General features: G+C 41.8%; 1 protein-coding gene across 2 annotated transcripts in view; it reads left to right on the forward strand.

The window, feature by feature from the left end:
- The first annotated feature begins 283 nt into the window (after positions 1-283).
- The window catches only part of OTUD3 (OTU deubiquitinase 3), a 30,750-nt gene continuing 11,655 nt past the window's right edge, over positions 284-19,378 (forward strand). For both annotated transcript variants that reach the window (XM_032636728.1, XM_032636719.1), the window contains exons 1-4: positions 284-641; positions 7,263-7,411; positions 12,554-12,666; positions 16,219-16,341. In XM_032636728.1, the coding sequence (XP_032492619.1) occupies positions 421-641; positions 7,263-7,411; positions 12,554-12,666; positions 16,219-16,341 (606 nt within the window). In that variant the 5' untranslated portion in view covers positions 284-420. The remainder of the gene's footprint in view (positions 642-7,262; positions 7,412-12,553; positions 12,667-16,218; positions 16,342-19,378) is intronic.

The following is a 19,378-nucleotide window of genomic DNA, read 5'->3' on the forward strand; positions in this document are numbered from 1 at the left end:
GGCTACCTCCCCCTGAGTTATGAGGGAAGGTAGAGAAGCAGAGAACGCCAGGATTAAGTAAAGTGTATGCGCTTTAGTTCCCCGGCTCTCCTTGACCTTTTCCTGCTTTGTTCTCTCTGGTCCCACCGGCGGCTCACTTGGAGTACCACCCACCGATAGAGGGAGGAGCGAAACAAACAAAGATGGGTTCCCCTCTAGCCCTCCCAGGCGAGCTCTCTATGGCGCCTGTCAGCCTAGCCGGGCGGAGGGGCGGGGTTCCATCACATGACCTGGGTCCCCGGCGCGGGCGCAGGCGAGGTGGCAGTGTCGCCGTCGCCGGGTTCCGTAGCCTACGACGCTTCGCCTCCTCGGCACCTGAGGCGGCCGCCCGGCGGTCCTGCGGCTCTCCCTCCTGCCGCTGCGGGCCGCGGGGCCAAGGCCATGTCCCGGAAGCAGGCGGCGAAGAGCCGGCCGGGCAGCGGCAGCCGGAAAGCCGAGGCCGAGCGCAAGCGGGACGAGCGGGCGGCGCGTCGGGCCCTGGCTAAGGAGCGGCGGAACCGGCCGGAGCCCGGCGGCGGCGGCGGCTGCGAGGAGGAGTTCGTCAGCTTCGCCAACCAGCTGCAGGCCCTGGGGCTGAAGCTGCGGGAGGTGCCGGGGGACGGGTGAGGCGGGCCCGGGAGCGCGGGGGGCGGCGCCGGGGGACCCGCCGGGCATGGCGACCGTCGCCGGTTCTCGCCCATCCATTCATCGGGCGGCCCCGAGCGCCAGCTGCGAGCCAGCCGTTTCCTAATGCAGGGGGTCCGGCGGCGAGCGAGGCGGCCAGGCCCCTCCCCTCGAGACGCTCGAGTAATCCGCAGTTGCCCTAATCGTGGCAAAGGCTCCAAGCAAACTGTAAAGGGGTCCTGAGAGAGAATACTGGAGCAGGTCTCCTTTAGATCGGTGCTCAGGAAGGCCCCCCTGGAAGGTGACATTTAAGCTGAGACCTGAACGAATGAGATGGAGCCAGTCAGCCGAAGAGCAGGACCGCGCGGAGAGCGTTCATAATGACCATCAGACGAGTAGAAAGGCGTAAGCCCCACTTGGTATAACGCTTGGCCTCCTTTGAGTCCTTACTGTTGGATATTGCCCTCCTTTTACGCTTGGGAAATTAGGTCTGTGAGGGCCTGTTGTTTACTGAGCTGAAGGCAGCTTCTCTAATTCTTACTTATATGGGCTTCAGTTTCTCTGTAAGCAATGGCGTTTACCCAAGTTTGCTTGGAGTTTAGACTGGAATCTGTGTCCAACTTTTTTAGGGAACACGGGATAAATAAACGGGGTGGGAGGGAGGGACTGGGCGAAGGGAAGGAAGAATGGCCTCGGGAAGGGGCATATGGATCCAGGAGCGTGGAGGGAAGGAGAGAAAGGGTAGGGGAGAGGGCAGGAGATCAGTTAACATCCCCATTGCAGGGGTAGGTAAAAGGGGGTCTGGAGGCCAGAGTGTGGCACTCTTGAAGAGATAGTATTAATAACAGCCTGGTTGTTTTTGTTCCTCTCTTCATTTGGGCATTTTTGTTGAATGAATGAATGATAAAAATATCATAGAGGGAGGCCAACTAGACCCTCAGCAGGGCCCCTCAGAGAGGCGTTTTCTTAGTGGAGTCGCTACAGTTAAAAGCTTGCTTTGCTGGGTCTTGCTTTTAGCCTAGTACCTTGATTTTTGTCAAATATAGTTAATAAGTATTCAGGGCCTTATTTATCCTAAGCAAACTCACAAGCACAAGACATTGCTCTATAAACCGAAATACCAGTTGAGTACTTTCCGGTGGGATTGGGCTGGGGTCTGCTTCTTCCTTGCAAATGATTGGTTTGCTTGTGTCTGCTGTACTGGGCATGGGCTTCCCACTGGCAGGGTATCCAGGAAACTGAAGTACTCAACGGAAGATTGCTTATGAGCGGGAACTGCAGCACAGAGATGCTGGGAACACACTGATGACTAAGATAACGTTCAAGCTTAGTAAGAGAGACATAGCAGCAGGTCTCAAACATTTTGGTCTTAGGATCCCTTTACACTCTTAAAAATTACTGAGAACTCCAAAGAGCTTTTGTTTATGTGGGTTATAGGTAGCAATATTTACTATATTAGGAAGTAAAATAAAAATTAAAAACATAATACACAAACACACATTATATTAACTTTCAGAGTGATAACATCGAGTATCATATATCAGGTAGCCTCTGGAAAACTCCACGGGACACTTGTGAGAGAATGAGAGTGAAAAAGATAAATAACATCTTAGTTTTGGACTCATGGATACCCTGAAAGTTTCTCAGAGATACCCTCCCTTCCCAAACTGGGCCACACTTTAAGAATGGGTGATATAAATAATTAAAATGCAAGTTGATATATTCTTAACAGTGACCGATTATAGTGGTACTATTGAGAAGGAAGTTGCCAACACTCCCAGAAGTGGTCAGGGAAACCTTGTTCGTTCATCAAACGTTCATCGAAACCTACCGTGTGCTAGATGCCTTTCAGAGGAGGTCATACTCAGACTGGGTCATGAAGGACCAATAAAAATCCAATAAAAATATGCCAAGAGAACATTCCAGGCTGAGGAGTAATACATGTAAAGGCACAGGAGCACATTATTTTTGAGACATCTGCAAGTTGTTTAGGATGACAGGAGTATAGGGTACAAGGGTAGAAGTCAGCGGCAGTGAGGCTGCAGAGGCAGAGGCCAGCTTGACTGCAATGCTCACGTCTCTCACTTCTGACGTCCCTATTCTTTGGACAATGTTAGATGGATAAAAGGATAATGATAATTTCTCCTTTGGGGGCTCCATGAAGCTAACCCCTTTCTGTTCACAAATTCTTCCCATGGGTGCCATGGACTGTTCAGCCTTCTTTAGTGTTGTGGTACTTTGGAATATGGAGATGACAGGCTTTATCACTGTGCAGTGGGTGGTGCTTCCTGTGTATGTTACAGGTTAGTGGGCATCAACAGATTCTTTTAGTTGTTAACATTTATTGAGTACGCTTGGTGAAATATAAAGTTACGGTAATAAAAAAATAGTTGACAATCTCCACTCTTCTGTCTTTCCATTCTGGTCTGATTACAATATTGAGTAGCCTGAGATAGCATCTCACACTATATAGGCGTATTCGTTGTTGGCAGTGTGGCACTTGTAGCATTCTGGAACCTTCGGGTACTTGGGAAGAAATTAGCTGGTGTTCTCTAATGTAGCCTTTACGTGAAATCAATGTAGCATAGATTAATCAGGGAGCTACCTACGGATTTTTGTAATGCATCATGGCCTGCCTTCATATTTGTTGTGTTATCTGGAGGGTGGACATAAATTGGATTCCGTTTCAAAACAAGAAATATTTTAACCTTGATGCTGTCCTTAAAAGCATGATTGGATGTAGCGTGAAAAGAATCGCTAATTGGATTAGGCAGTACAATATTAACATCTCTGAACTGTATCCAGTTGTATCTTCCTAAATGTAGCCTCAGAGTACGTTGCTAATTAGTACTGTTCCAATATTAAAGCATTAAAGAATCACTAATTTTAGCCATTTGTCTCTGTCTCAGGTTGTTTTATGGTGAAAGTTTTACCTTATTTTTATAATCGTAGGATCTTAGTGCTAGAAGGGCGTTCACACTTTGTCATCTTGTCTGATTATCCATTAGCATCTGCATCACCTGTACAGCAGCCTCACCTTTTGTGTCTGGCTCAGTGGTTTTCAACCTTGGTGGCACAATAGAATCACTTGGGGAACTTTGGAGAAAATACAGCGCCTGGGCGCTCCCTTAGATCAGCCACACCAGAATCTCAGGCAGTGGGGCCTGGTTAGGGATAATTTTTAAAAATGTCCACATGTGATTTTAATGTACAGTATAATTGAGAACTGCTGATTTGGAGTCTAGAGTCTAGACTGGTGTTTCTCAAACTTTAACATACAACAGAATCACCTGGAGGGCTCATTAAACCCTCAGAGGGAAGAGATTGCTGGGTTCCCAGCCCCAGAGTGTCTGACTCAGTAGGGCTGGGGCTGGGCTAGGCGGCTCAGAATTTTCATTTTGAACAAGTTCTCAGGTGATGCTGATGTTGCTGGTCAGGGATCACACTTCGAGAATCAGTGATTGAGACCAGCACTGTCTGATAGAAATAAAATGGGAACCACATATGTACAATAATTAAAAATTTGTCTGTTAGCCACATTAAAAAGGTAAAATGAAACAAGTTTTAAAAATAATGTCCAAAAGTTTAAGTCTCTTACAATGACAACACACCTCGATTTGTATCAACCACATTTCAAGTGCTTAGTAATCACCTGTGGTTAGTGGCAACCATATTGTATAACACACATGTAGGCAATTCCTGAGGCTTGTCAATAGAAATGTACAAAATCCTTAGTCTGTGCAGTCCGTCTCTATAGACCTAAAATAAAATTACCTTTTATTTGCCAAAATCCATGTCCCTGTAGCTTCCTTGTTTTAGTTTAGTTTTATTGTACAAGGATAATATCCCTTTCACCATGACGAATAGTTGGAGGCAGCTATCATGTCCCCCTGAGCTTTCTTTAGGCTAGAAGTCACTCGCTGTTTATGTTCTTCATATTATTTAGTTTAAAGCCGCATCAACTCATCTGAACCTATCTTAAAATGTAGTAACTAGAATCATATACAGTACTTTAGCTGGGGTCTGACCTCAAAGAACAGAACAAAATCTGACCCCCTCTCCCCCGACTTCTGCATACTTACTGCCATTACTGCAGCCTAAGAGCCCATTAATTTTTTTAACGCCTAACGTTGCAGTATTGTCTCATGCTAAATTACTGAGCACCCAAAACCCTTAATTAATGTAATTGGTTAGTTTTGTGAACTCAAATGCAAGACTTTACATATATCCTTATAGTGCAGTGGTTCTGAAGTGGGCATGATTTTTCCCCCAAGGGAACATTTGGCAATAATGGCTGGAGATATTTTTGGCTGTTAAAACTGGCGGGAACATGGTGGTAGTGGTGTTACTGGCATCTAGCGGGTAGAGCCCAAGGTTGCTCCTAAACATCTTCCAGTGCACAGGACAAAGGGTTATTCCAGAATGTCAACAGTGTGTGGGGTGGTGAGGAGCCCTGCTGTAGTGTATTGGGTGAGGGTGTGGACTCAGGAAACAGCTGGGATCTCCTAGAGGCCCTTTGGGCCCTGGCCGCACTGTTCTCACGAGGATCGTGAGTGCGCTTGCTGGGCTCCCTAAGGGAACCGAGGTTGTTCGTAGAGTTTGTTCACATTTCATGTGCTACTATCTTGTAACTCTGTCAGAAAAGGAAGTGATTTGTCTATCTTGATTTTTCATTTTGACTACTTGTTTTTAGTGAGCTCAAGGAAAGTTTGGTAAATATAGAAAAGTATATCGAACTAAGTTTAACAAATAATCCTAATTCCACTCCCCAGGGATAACTGTTACTAACGTTTTGGTGCCTGGGATTGAATCCTGGGTCCACCACCTACTGAGTTTGTGACCTTGGGCAAGTTACCTTAGGGGGATAGTAATAGTGCCCATCTCATAGAGTTGTAAGGACTAAACACATTTAGTACATATAAAGTGTTTGGAACAGTCCCTGGCACATTGTAAGAGCTGTTTAAGTGATGGTTTCAGCGCTTTTTCTTTGCATACATTTGTATGTGTTTCTACATCTGTGTATATAGTATACAGACGAACATGCTTGCACTCATGCAGTATATACAGTTTGATACCTACTTTTTTGGCTTATGTGGAGAACATTTGCCTGTGTTGCTGAAAGTTCATGGAAAGCATGTTACTTTCTGCAGAACACCATGAATTTTGAGATGTCAAATGTAAAGCAACTAAATATGTAATTTTGCAGCAAATCATGCCTTCTTTTAAACTGGATTCAAGAATGAACTAGTGGTGGCAGGTGTTAAAGTTTTAAGAAAAGTTTGAGAGAGAAGCTTAAAATTGAGAACATCTTATCCATTAGCTTACTTTATTCCTGTGGTTGAGAAAAGACTGCCATTGTTAGATTTTAGCAACAGATCCCTCATTCTAGTGTATAGAACTGTTATGTTCCAGTCCCTTCTAGAATGTTGCCCCAGATTGATGTAGAGTTTCTTGGATTCTAGTTTGTAGAATCTGTTGTCTAAATTCTCCCCTTCGCCCCACGAAAACAAACAAACAAACACAAAATATATATATATATATATCTCCTTATATGTTTGAAGAGATTCCTACCTCTCTATAACTTTCTGTTGAAAACTCACTTTTCTGAGTTGAAAAACAGAAAACCTCTGTCACCTATACATTTAGGTTTGAAGTCCTTCCAGAAGTGTGATGAGTTTATATTTTGGAATTAGAATATCATAGGTTTTCATTTGGAAGAGTAAACCGTTTGGCGTGAAAGTAGACAACTGTTTGGCTTCAGAATGGCTATTTCCTTAGTTTTGAGGATACCAGATTGTTTTTGTCTTGTTTCAGTCTCTGTGTATCTGGGCTCTGTGTTTGTGGTATAGTTTGGAATTTTAGAAGCCTTTAAGGGGTTTGAAAGTACAGATAACTCTTACAATTTATTACCAGCATTTTAATTTTAGAAACAAAACAGAAAGAAAACTTGGAGAGTTTCCATTTGGCAGGAATAAGGACAGCATTGTGGCCCTTGGGTGAGAGGTGATGAGCCGAGGAGGGAGAGTGTCCTTGTGAACTATGCCTGTGTGTTGTCCAGGTGCTCTTCCCACAGCTTTCCCCACTGTGTCCTTAGGACTCAGAGAGGATGTTCAGCTCAGCTGTTTCTATTGGGAGCTTGACAAATTGCTATCCTTTTGGTACTTGTTAGGTGAATAGCTGAGCAGCCATAGTGAAAAGGGTTTCAGAAAAGAGGCAGTAGATATGATTTATTATTTTGGAAGGGGATCTGGGAGTCATAGCCCTTAGGTGTGGAATGGCCTGTAGTGTCTGGACCCTGTCTTCAGGTGGTTAGTATATCACCAAACTTCGCTTGTTGAAGCAGCGAAGGTACAGAGAAGTTCAGTATCTCTCCTGAGCCAGCCAGCTGGTAAGTGGGGAATAGGATTCTTACTTGATGCCTCTCAAAAAGGTAATGTGATTGAATATCTTCCCTAGTGCTCTCCCCCCTGGTATCTGAGAGGAACCTGGACAGTCAGAGTTGAGGCTTTATCTCTTTTCTGTGTGAAAGATTTCCATGGATGGCCTAGCATGGAGCATCATTGTTTTAGATGAACTAAGTTCATTTTTAAAAGGTCTTGACCAGAGTTTTGTTTTGATAGCAATTGCCTATTCAGAGCTCTTGGTGATCAGTTGGAGGGACACTCGCGAAATCACCTCAAGCACCGACAAGAGACAGTGGACTACATGATAAAGCAGAGAGAAGATTTTGAACCCTTTGTAGAAGATGACATTCCTTTTGAGAAACATGGTAGGTTCACCGTGGGACACTGGATCCTCCAGGAGTAAATGCATTGGGTAATTAAATCCATCAGGATCGCCTACCCTTCCAGCTAGGGGTTTGATTACATAAATTATGGCATTCATTTATTCGACAAGTATTTATTTGTCTGCTCCATAATAGGCAGCGTGCTAGGCAGTTGGGAATCATTAGGTTTAGATGTAGATGCCATTAATAAAAATGATGTTGGGAACTCCCTGGTGGTCCAGTGGTTAGGGCTCCATGCTTTCACTGCCAAGGGCGCGGGTTCGATCCCTGGTTGGGGAACTAAGATCCCCCAAGCTGTGTGGTGTGGCCCCAATAATAAATAAATAAATAAGTAAAATCTGAAAAAAAAAATGTTGATGTTAATTAACCTGAAAAGCTATTCGTGACTTCTTATTTAGTGGTGGGGAGGGAGCGGGGAAGCAGGTTATAAAATAGTGTGTATAGATTGATCCTGTTTTTAAAAGGTGTGTGCACACAGAACCAAATTAGGAAGTCTGGAAAGATACTAACATTATATGGTTAATTCCCAGCTCCATCTATTTTTCAGAAACCACTCACTCTTTCAACAACTTTTATTAAGGGGAGATAATAATAGGACCTAATTTATAGGGGTTTTTGGTAAAGATTAAATTAGTTAATACAATTAAAATAAGTTCTTAATAAGTGTCAGCCATCTGGGGATGATGGGACTATGAGTGTTTAAATTATCTTCTGTAGGTTCTTCTGATTTTTAAATGATCATGCATTACTTTTGTAATCAGAAAAATCAATAAAGTCATTTTAATTTTTCCCCCCAAACCCAAACACAACCTGGGTTCTTTGAGGCAAGTCAGTTAGTGACTTAAATTAGTTCCTTAATAGGCTCAAAGCTAGTAAGAAAATACTAGCTTTTAAGCTTTGATTTTGACAGATATTTACTGAGAATCTACTGTGCTGGGTGCTGATATATATATGTTTTACAAATAACATTTTCATTACAGGTCTCACAGTCTTGTCTGTCTCTTATCAGGCAAGAGAATCATTTTGCGTTTTAGAGCGCTAACTCTGGGAACCATGTCAGGAGAGGATGGGGAGAGAGACTGAGAAGGGAGATGAGTTAGAGAGCTCGGCACATTGGCCAGATGAAAGCATAAGCGTGTCTCCACCGAGGCAGCGACTGGGGATGATGAGTGGCGTCCAGACCAAGACACAGTTTGGCAATATAATTGACAGGACTTGGGAGGTGGTGGGGGGAGGGGAGGGGTGGGGGAGACAAAGGAGATTCTGAAGTTTCTGCCTGGGGAAAGACCAAGTTGCTGTACTGTTAATAAACTAGAGGGCAGCAGGAGGAAGACATTTGGGAGGGAAGCTATCTGTGATCCCAAAGCCTTTCTCTTTCCTCAGTGGGGAAGAACTCATTCATTAGGCACAAGCAACAAAACAGAAACAGTAGCGAAACTCCTAGCGATTAGTTTATTCTAGTCATAGCCACGGAGTTCTGACGGTCTCTTCCTGGGTCACTTTTTGTCTAGCAGACACCGGTTAATCAGATGGTCACCAGTTTACAAATTAAGTGTGGGTGTATGGAGCAAGTTTGGGAGTTTAATGCCATATAAAATGAGTTGTGTCATTGATCCAATTAAAATATTTTAGGTGAAGAGAGTTTTTAGTTTGTGACTTTGAACATCTTCAGTGATGTTCACGTGGTAGATTTGGGGGTATGGCAGGACCCTAGGTGTACGGTGGGAAGGTGTTTTCAAGAAATGTCGCTGTGCGTGCCTGCTGGTTGGTTTGGTTGGTGCTTTATAAGAGTTTGAGTATCATAGAAGTGGGAAGTGACTCTGACTGCCATAGCAGAAGGGAAAAGAAACCTAGAAGTCTGCACATTCTACTTGTGTGTCAGTTGAAGACTAGACTTGTTACATTTATTACTCTTATAGTTTTCTTTTTTTTTTGATGTTGGGGGTAGGAGTTTATTAGTTTATTTATTTTTGCTGCGTTGGGTCTTCGTTTCTGTGCGAGGGCTTTCTCTAGTTGTGGCAAGCAGGGGCCACTCTTCATCGCGGTGCACGGGTGTCTCACTATCGCAGCCTCTCCTGTTGCGGAGCACAGGCTCCAGACGCGCAGGCTCAGTAGTTGTGGCTCACGGGCCTAGTTGCTCCGCGGCATGTGGGATCCTCCCAGGCCAGGGCTCGAACCCGTGTCCCCTGCATTAGCAGGCAGATTCTCAACCACTGCGCCACCAGGGAAGCCCCAAGTTACGTTTTTAATGTCTACCTACCTTGTTATACTATGATATTCTTGAGGGCAGGGACTGTGTCTTTTCCCCACTGTGGCAATGGCTGGCACATGGTAGGCACTCATATTTGTTGACTGAATCATTGAATGGCTCACTTAACTCTTCAGGACCTGGTTACCCTTGCATCTGGCTGTGTCTTTAGGATTCTTTCTTTCCTTTAGACTGTGGCTTTGGAGAATCGGCATCATCTTTTCCCTAACTAAACAGATACCCAGATCAGAAACCTGAATGTTCTTAATGCCTTCTCTCCCTCCCTCCTCATACCCAGTCGTTCATTAAGTCTTGTCACTTCTACCTCAATGTTTTTTTTCTCATTCTCCTGTCTCATAGAATCAGGCCTCTTTGGCCATTTGCCTAGATTTCTTCAATACTGTTTGCCTCCTGACCCCTTCAGTTTGTTTTCCACATTGCAGCCAGAGTGGTGATCTAAGTGGACATCAAATAGGTCTTCCCCTGTCTAATGCCTGTTGGCAGCTCCCTGTTGACCCCAGGAAAGTACCAACTCTTTAGCCCTTTCTGATCTGTGATTTTCTTCTTTCCCTACCCTCTTCTCTTGTCATTTCCTAATATATTTTCTTGCTTCCCCACCCTGCCATCTCAGCATTCTGAGTCCCTGCCAATACCGTGTAGTCCACAGCTCATCATGCTCTTCCTCACTTCTGCTTGGAACATCACCCATTCCTCTTCTGTGTGTCTGTCTTTTACCTGCCCTTTGGGAAGCAGCGTAGTCGTCTCAGCTGAGAAGCTTATCTGGTACACCTTACCTCCCCTCCCCACTGGTCAGACTGGCTTATGTTCCCCACCTGGAGTTAGCCAAGCTGCAAGGTTTAAGGACACGGTCTTACACGAGACTTCCCTGACTTCCGACGCCAGCCGCAAGTTAGTGGTTTCCCAGAACCACTCTCAGGTTTGATAATTTGCTAGAAAGACTCAGAGAGCTCACTGAAGGCTGTTATACTCACAGTTGTAGTGTGTTACAAGGGAAGAATACAGATCAAAATTAGCCAAATGGTAGAATCTGGGAAGGTTACACACTATACAAAGAGTATTGGCAACCAGGGACCCTCACCCAAACTTCAGTGTCCAGAATTTTTATTAGGGCTTCCATTATGTAGATGTTATTGATCGATTGCCTAAGTGGATCAACTCAGTCTCCAGCTCCCCAGTCCCCCAGGTCGTTCTAATATCACACGGCCAGAGAGGTCCACCATGAGTCGCCTCGAGCATAAACTTAGCATCAGCTGTCAGCTGAGGCTGAGGGGCCTACTGTGGATGACAAAGACACCCCTATCACTTGGGAAATGCCAAGGGTTTAGAGGTTCTCTCACAGGAGTGGAGGGCGGGTAAAGGCCAGACCTCTCTTTGGGTAAGACCACGTTCTTTACTACATGTTTCTTTCCTAAAGCACCTACACATCAGCAGTGTCCAATTTCTTGTTGTTTGTTCCCCACTGGTTATAAACTCCTTCAGGGCAAACTGTGACAGGCTGTGTAATGGAGTGGCCAGGAGCCAGGGTCTTGGATTTAGGATGCCTGGGGTGAAACTCAGCTCTGCTCTCTACTGGCTCGTGACCTTGGACACAGTTGCAAACCACTGTGTGCCTTGGTTTCCTCATCTATAAGATGGTGTACATGATAATACCTTTATTCAGGGGATCGTTTTGAGGATTAAAAGTGATTTGTGAGTTGGTGGGAATGTAAATTGATACAGCCACTGTGGAGAACAGTATGGAGGTTCCTTAAAAAACTAAAAATAGAACTGCCATACGACCCAGCAATCCCACTACTGGGCATACACCCTGAGAAAACCATAATTCAAAAAGAGTCATGTACCACAATGTTCATTGCAGCTCTATTTACAATAGCCAGGACATGGAACCAACCTAAACGTCCATCGACAGATGAATAGATAAAGAAGATGTGGCACATATATACAATGGAATATTACTCAGCCATAAAAAGGAATGAAATTGAGTTATTTGTAGTGGATTTGAGGTGGATGGACCTAGAGTCTGTCATACAGAGTGAAGTAAGTCAGAAAGAGAAAAACAAATGCCGTATGCCAACACATATGTATGGAATCTAAAAAAAAGAGGTCATGAAGAGCCTAGGACCAAGACGGGAATAAAGACACAGACCTACTAGAGAATGGACTTGAGGACATGGGGAGTGGGAAGGGTAAGCTGGGACAAAGTGAGAGAGTGGTAGTGTATAAATGGACATATATACACTACCAAATGTAAAGTAGATAGCTAGTGGGAAGCAGCCGCATAGCACAGGGAGATCAGCTCGGTGCTTTGTGACCAGCTAGAAGGGTGGGATAGGGAGTGTGGGAGGGAGGGAGATGCAAGAGGGAAGAGATGTGGGGTTATATGTATATGTATATGTATATATAGCAGAAACTAACACACCATTGTAAAGCAATTATACTCCAATAAAAACGTTAAAAAAAGTGATTTGTGAGAAGAAATTAATAAAATCTGAAAGAATGTGAGAAGTGAGTAGAGCGGTGCTTGCCACATAATAAGCATCATTAATGCAAACTGTTATGGTTATTGTCACATTTCCAATGCCTCTCATAGAGTTAGGCATTTAGGAAGCATTTAGAAAATGTCTATTGAAGGAATGAATAAATGAGTCCTTTCTTTTATGAGTGATTGGTGCCCTTCTGAGTAGGAGTCTATGTACTGTTTAACCAGCTTCAATTCGTAGACTGACAAAGCTAATGGACTTTTTCAGGTATGTTCACTGTTTCTCGTTATTTAGAACTAAATTATACCAAAGCATGTTTGCATTTGGATTTTTCTATGATAAAGACTTCATTTTTCTTTCTCTCTTTCCATGCAGTGGCCAGTTTGGCAAAGCCTGGAACATTTGCTGGCAATGATGCAATTGTAGCCTTCGCAAGAAATCATCAGTTGAATGTGGTGATTCATCAACTTAATGCCCCTTTGTGGCAGGTAGGTCCCCTATTCAGGAATTTATGTTAAGCTCTTGTTTATAAATTAGCTTTGGGGATGTCCTCAGATGATGGGGCTTGACTTACGATATTGAACTATGCAGGGTAACTTTAACCCAAGATGGGAAGCTTGTGGTGGCTTGGAGTTAAACCCTGCATTACAAATGGAGTCTGAAGTATAATTCAAAAACCTTTAAAATGCCAGAAATGTTACTCAGCAGTCAGTTAATTGGGTAGTTTGGGGTGGAGAGCCTCCTGTGGAAATAACTTAGATAATTTTGTAAAAATACCTCAGTGAGAATTTAAAGGATTTGCATACATATTCTAGTTTGAAATATATCTGTTCCATGTATATGTTTTTGTTTTTTAGATGGAGGAAAACAAAGACCAAATTCACTATAATAGCTGTTGCTAAAAAGAATTTCTGAACAACAAAATTTATTTCATGGCCTAGGGTGTCAAGCTCTATTTCTGTGCCCTGCCCGGCTATACATAGCGGTTCCAATGGTTTTTCTACAGCAAGTAAGATTTTACAACAAATGCTGCGTTTGTGCTGTGGGATGGCAGAGCACGCTGCTGCTGGGTCGCTTAGGCCTGCCTTACCCTCCTTTACCTTTGCTATTCTATTCTAAAGTACCCTAGTTCCCCAAACAGTCCATCAAACCGAACATTCTGGAGTACAGAAGGTCAGAGGTCGGGGTGAAACTGTACACAGACTGCCACCCCTTACTCGTCCTCCTTGCACTCAGCTTTTCACTTTGTGGCTCAGCTCCTGGAGACTGGTCAGGTGATTCCTATCAGTCTTCCCCTCTCCCCTGCTCCACTACTCCCCCATTTCTAACTTTGTTTTTTTTTAATTAGAAAGTAAAACATAATGATTATAGAACAATTTCAAAATTCAGAAAAGCCCATTAAAGGCAAATAAAAATCACTCAGAGTCATCATACTCCCCAGAGATAATTACTATTAACATTTTAGTGTGCATCCCTGTTATTCACACACACTCTTAACTATAAAATCATTCATGTATGACTGGGAAGAGACTATCACAATGTCACACGTTTTAAGCAAGTCTACACACACACAGACACATCCATACGTGTATATATACACACTGTGTATCCCTATATATTATATTATTATCAAGGCACCAATGGCCTTTTTTCCTCATTGGTTTCCTATATCACCTGCATATATATTTCTTTGTAAATTGCTTATTCCTTTGCTTAGCCTTTGCTCATTAAAAATAAAGTCATTTATAGAGATATAATTTACATGTAACAAAATTCACCATTCTCTGGTGTATAGTTCTATGTGTTTTGACAAACATAGTCATGTAAATACCACCACTATCAATATACAGTATATTTCCACCACCCCAAAAAGTTACCTCATGCCCCTTTGCAGTCACTAGTCCCCTCCCCCCACTCCCAGATTCTTGTAACCACTAATCTGATTTGTCTCTTACAGTTTTTGCCTTTGCAGAATGTCATATAAATGGAAGTATATAGCTTTTTGTGTCTGGCATAATGTCCTTTTAACAAAAATTACACTACAACAAAATAAATTAGATACTCCATGGGTTGGTAAGGACTTTACGTTGCAGGGATACAGTGAACAGGATGGGAAACAATATCTGTATGTGCTGTTCTTTGCGGTAGTGTTGTCACATGTACTGACACCGGGGAGAGCTATCATATTTTTAGTGAGGCTCTCTCTTTCTAAGGATGTCTTTGAGCCAAGAAGACCGGTTACCTCTTTCGTTGTCCCAATTTTTTGTCTTGAAATCTTTACTGCTTAGCAGAAGTCATCAAAATCATTTGAATATACAGCATAATGATCCTCTTCTTGAAGGAATATACTCAGGGCCAACTCAGTAACTGTAGGTTGCCTTTTCCTCCTTTGATAACCGTTTTTAAAGTTTCTTAATTATCTAGGTAGTTGTGGAAGATAATTCTGCATAACTAGATTTTTTTTTCAAATACATTTATTTCTGTAGTGTCCTCTTGCTAAACATTCAGAGTATATGTTTTTAAAATAAATACATTTCCTGTATACTGGAATTGTCTACTAGGTTTTCCCCATCTCTCCCCACCCCAGTGAAGCACCTTATAAAATTTGAGAATTGAAACTGAATTGGTTGCTACTATCATGGGTAAGAGCTCTTACATTAATAATGAGGAGGTTTATACTCACAACGTACATTTTTTTTTCTGGCTACAAATGGAATATATGCTTCTGTAAACAATAGAGACACGTGTGACTTAGAAAATGAAAGTCCTCTGTGGTCTCCCTCTCCATGAGCATCACAATTCGGTGACTGTTCGTCAAGTTATTTTTTCTTATTCATAATGCATACGTAGTGTTATTATTATTTAAATATATAAGTGCTTTAGGGATTATGTCATTCAGAGATTCTGATCAACTAATTTCCTTTCCAGTAGTCTTCCTGGGAGATGAATGGTGCTCTCTCTGTTTTGCATGTGTCAAAACCAGACCCTCTGCCCTTTGAGACCTAGATGTTCTACCTGGAGAAAACTTGCGTGGTTCTGACTTCTAGACCTGTGCAGTTCCTGTTTGTTCCATGGTTTTGCTGTGGTTTTAGACCACAGATATTGTTTAAATTAATAATAGGATCTTACTGCCTGTGACTTTCAGCAGAAACAAGAAGGAGGTGCTGATATTTTGGGGTTTTAACAAATAGACAGTTACTGGGCTTTCTAAAGGACAGATTCGGAATTACTGTAGAGCTTCTGCAGAGTTGGTGGTTTGGGGGGGATGCCCAGGCTCCACTTCGGGCCGTCTGTATTGCATGACTCCAGGGAGCCCCATTCTGGTTGGGCTGTGCTGCAGGGCACCATTCACACGGAACACCTTGTGAGCAGTGCTTCCAGGTTGCGCAGTGCGGTAGTACTGCCTGACTGTGTATAATTTTATTTTGCAATTGATATAAGTGGGATGTTTTGAGTTGTTAATGTTTCTCAGTATGCGTTTGATGAAAAATGCTATTTTTGTTAAAAAAAACAGTGTGGATTTACTGTGAAGCTAGTGAAGCATAAGTGTCAGGTCCTTCATTTTTATGGAGCCCCGTTCAAGGCCTTGGGAGGAGTTCTAGCAATTTTATATATGTAATTTTATATTCTTTTTCTCGAAGAGGGTCCCAAATTGTTTGAGTTTCAAGCCCAACAAATCTGCCTCTGCCCCTGGGCCTTCCCTCTTGGAAGGGACCTGTGCATTTGAGGGGCTGAGAGGTACTAACACTCCTGAAACTTAAGCTTATTTAACTTCATGGTAAATCTGCCCCTGGTTTTTGAATATGCATTTTTGTATGGATTTACATCCATATAGTTGCACATTAAAGCACGATGAATCATACATACATGAGTGGAAGAAGGATAACTCAACGATTGCTTAGGACGTATCGCAGTCATATTCCCAGTTCCTTCTATATAGAGCCTGTTGACTGGGCTTCCTGGGCAATCAGGTGGCGTTTCTCTTCTGAAGTGGACACTGTGCAGATCCGCGCTGGCATCTCCCCTTCCTTTGCCTGCAGATTCGTGGTACGGATAAGAGCAATGTGCAGGAGTTACACATCGCGTACCGGTACGGAGAGCACTATGACAGCGTTCGGAGGGTCAATGACAACTCAGAAGCGCCTGCACACCTCCAGACTGATGTGAGTGAAGCCTCCGTTTTCTTCTCTGTTCTCAGCCCTGCAGGAACCAGGTCGAGAGCTGTGTGCCCTGGAGCTAAAAACCAGTGATGTTTTAATAGAAAGTTGCCTTTAAGAATCTCTGGGCTTGATTTTTTTTTTTTAAATTTTGTTAGTTCAGGTGAGAGCAGCAGATAAAATTATTGTTCTTTTGCTTTCCCTAACAGCTGATGGCTATGATTGCATGAATATAATTTATATAAACATTTAAAATAACTTTTATGTTTTAAAATTAATCCATGCTTCGTATCTAAAATTCAGAAACTATAGAAAAAGTAGAGAAGAAAATTTAAAATGCACGGAATCAACAATTTTTGGTATTGTTTTCGTATTTGTATAGCTTTGTTTCCTGCTTTTTTGCCATTAACATTATTTCACAAGCCTTTCCTCACATTATTAGACACTTTCTTTGTAATTAAAAAAATAAAGTAAATGTCACTCTCTCACCCTTGTTTACCTCCCTGGATGCAACCAATGTTATTAGTATATCATAAAATTACCTAGAGATATTTTACATATCAAGCAAATATGTGAGTATGTGCATGTATTTCACTTTTGCTGGAGTACATTCTTCCTATCCACAACTGTAGCATCCTCTGTATACTGTTCTGCACCATGCTTTTCGAATGGAACACATCTCGGAGTTTAATTCATAGCAGTACATAAGGAACTTCCTAAATCTTTTTAAACGGCTCCATAGTATTCTAGTGTATGGATGCATTATAATGTGCTTGAATAGTCCCTTTGATGGACTTTTAGATGGCTTTCAAACTTTGCTTTTACAAACAACATGCAGTGCCTTATATGTGTATCTCTTCACACATGTGCGAGTATATTTGTGGAATAAATTCCTAGAAGGTTCTTACTACATCAGAGGACGTGTGCATTTATAATTTTGGTAGATATTGCCAAGTTGCTCTCTGTAGAAGTCTTAGTCAGTTTACACTCCCACTTGCAATATGTGTCTCTTCTGCACCTTTGCCAGCACAGTGTGTTATCAAGTTTTTAAATCTGTGTCACTGTTAGGGAAAAAATAGTTTTCTTAACATGGCTTTAATTTGTATTTTTCTTATTAGTGAGCTTATGCATCTTTTCTTGTGTTTAAAACCTACTTTTGTCCTTTTTTGTGTGAACTGTATTCATGTTTTTTGTCCATTTTTTTCCTGTTCAATTTTCTTAATGATTTTTAGGAAATCGTTATGTATTAGGGAAATTAGCCTCTATTTGTGGTATGAGTTGCAAATTTTTCACAGTCTGTCATTTGTCTTTTTATTCTTTCCCATATTGTCTTTGCTCTGAAGGAATTTTAAATTTTTATGTGGCTAAATTTATCAAGTTTTCAAGACAACATATAAATGTCTTCTGGGTTTTGGGTCATGATTAGGAAGCTCTTCCCACTCTGAGGTTAAAAAGAATTCTCCCATAGTTTATTTTAGTCCTTCTGTACTTTCATTTTTTAAAAGAAATTAGATCTTGTCTCTATTTGGGATTTATATTGATATACAGGTGTGAGGTATGGATCCAACTTTATATTTTTTCCTTGTGGTTACCTAGTTGAACCCAAAACTGTTTATTAATTACATGTCTTTTGTCCACTGATTTAAAATGCTGCTTTTTTCATATAATAAATTCCCATGTGTAGTTGGGTCTATTTTCTAGACATTGGTTCTATTCCACTGGTTTTACTCTTCATATGTTAATGTGTTCATGTTTTAGTTAAGAAACAGTGTATTTTAAAATCTAGTAGAACTCTTCACTCGTCGTCACTTTCTTTTTTTTTGATTTCCTGTATATTCTTGCTTTTTTTGTTTTATATATGAGTGTTAGAATATGTTTGTCTAGTTAAAAAGAAGTCCTGTTGATAATTTGCTTTTATTGGATCTCATTAAATTAATAGATTAACAGGCAAAAATTTTCATCTTTATGATGTTGAATCTTCCTAGCCAGGAACCTGATAAGCTTTTTATTTGTTTCGTTGACTTTTTGGCGATCTGCGGGAGCACTTTTTTCATATAGCTCTTTCCCATTTTTTACTGAGTTATTCTTAGATGTTTTATGTTTTCTGTTCCTGTTGTTAGGAAAGGATCTTTTTCCCCTTTATATTTGTATATATGAGATTTGTTAACAAAATGTTAATTATGTACATACCCAGCTATGCTACAGAATTTTCTTACTTTTTAATTGAGGTAAAATTCACACAACAGAAAATTCACCATTTTAAAGTATATGATTCAGTGGCACCGAAAACACCTATAAAGCTGTGTAACCACTTCCTCCATCCAGTTCCAAAACATTTTCATCACCGTGAAGAAAACTTGGTGCCCCTTAAGCAGTCATTCCCCATTCCTTTTCTATCCCAGCAACTACCAGTCTACTTTCTGTCTCTGTGGACTTACTTATCCTGGACATTTCTTATAAATGGAATCACACACTATGTGGCTTTTTGTGTCTGGGTTTCCTTAGCATAATATTTTCAAGGTTCATCCATGTCATAGCACTTATCAGTACTTTGCTCTTTTCAAGGTTGAATAATATTCCATTGCATGATATATCACATTTTGTCTTATCCTTTCATCTGTTGACGGGCATTTGGGTTGTTTCATACTCTTTGGCTGTTGTGAATAGTGCTGCTCTGAATATGTGTGTATCGTATTTGAGTACCTATTCTCAACCTTTTGGATATACAGCTGGCCTGTGAACAACACAGGGGTCAGGGCTGCCAATTACGTGCAGTTGAAAATCCAAGTATAGCTTAGAGTTGACTGTATCTGAGCTTCCGTATCTGCAGTTCTGCATCTTTGGATTTGACCAGTCGTGAATTGTGTAGTACTGTAGTATTAACTGCTGAAAAAAATCTGTATAAGTGGACCGTGTAGCCCAGACCCGCCAACTGTATATCTAGGAGTGAAATTGCTGGATCACATGGTAATTCTATCTTTAACTTTTTGAGAAACTGCCACACTGTTTTCCACAGTGCGTAGCTGCACCATTTTACGTTCCC

The sequence above is a fragment of the Phocoena sinus genome, chromosome 1 (assembly GCF_008692025.1).
Source record: "Phocoena sinus isolate mPhoSin1 chromosome 1, mPhoSin1.pri, whole genome shotgun sequence".
NCBI classification, from domain to species: Eukaryota; Metazoa; Chordata; class Mammalia; order Artiodactyla; family Phocoenidae; genus Phocoena; species Phocoena sinus.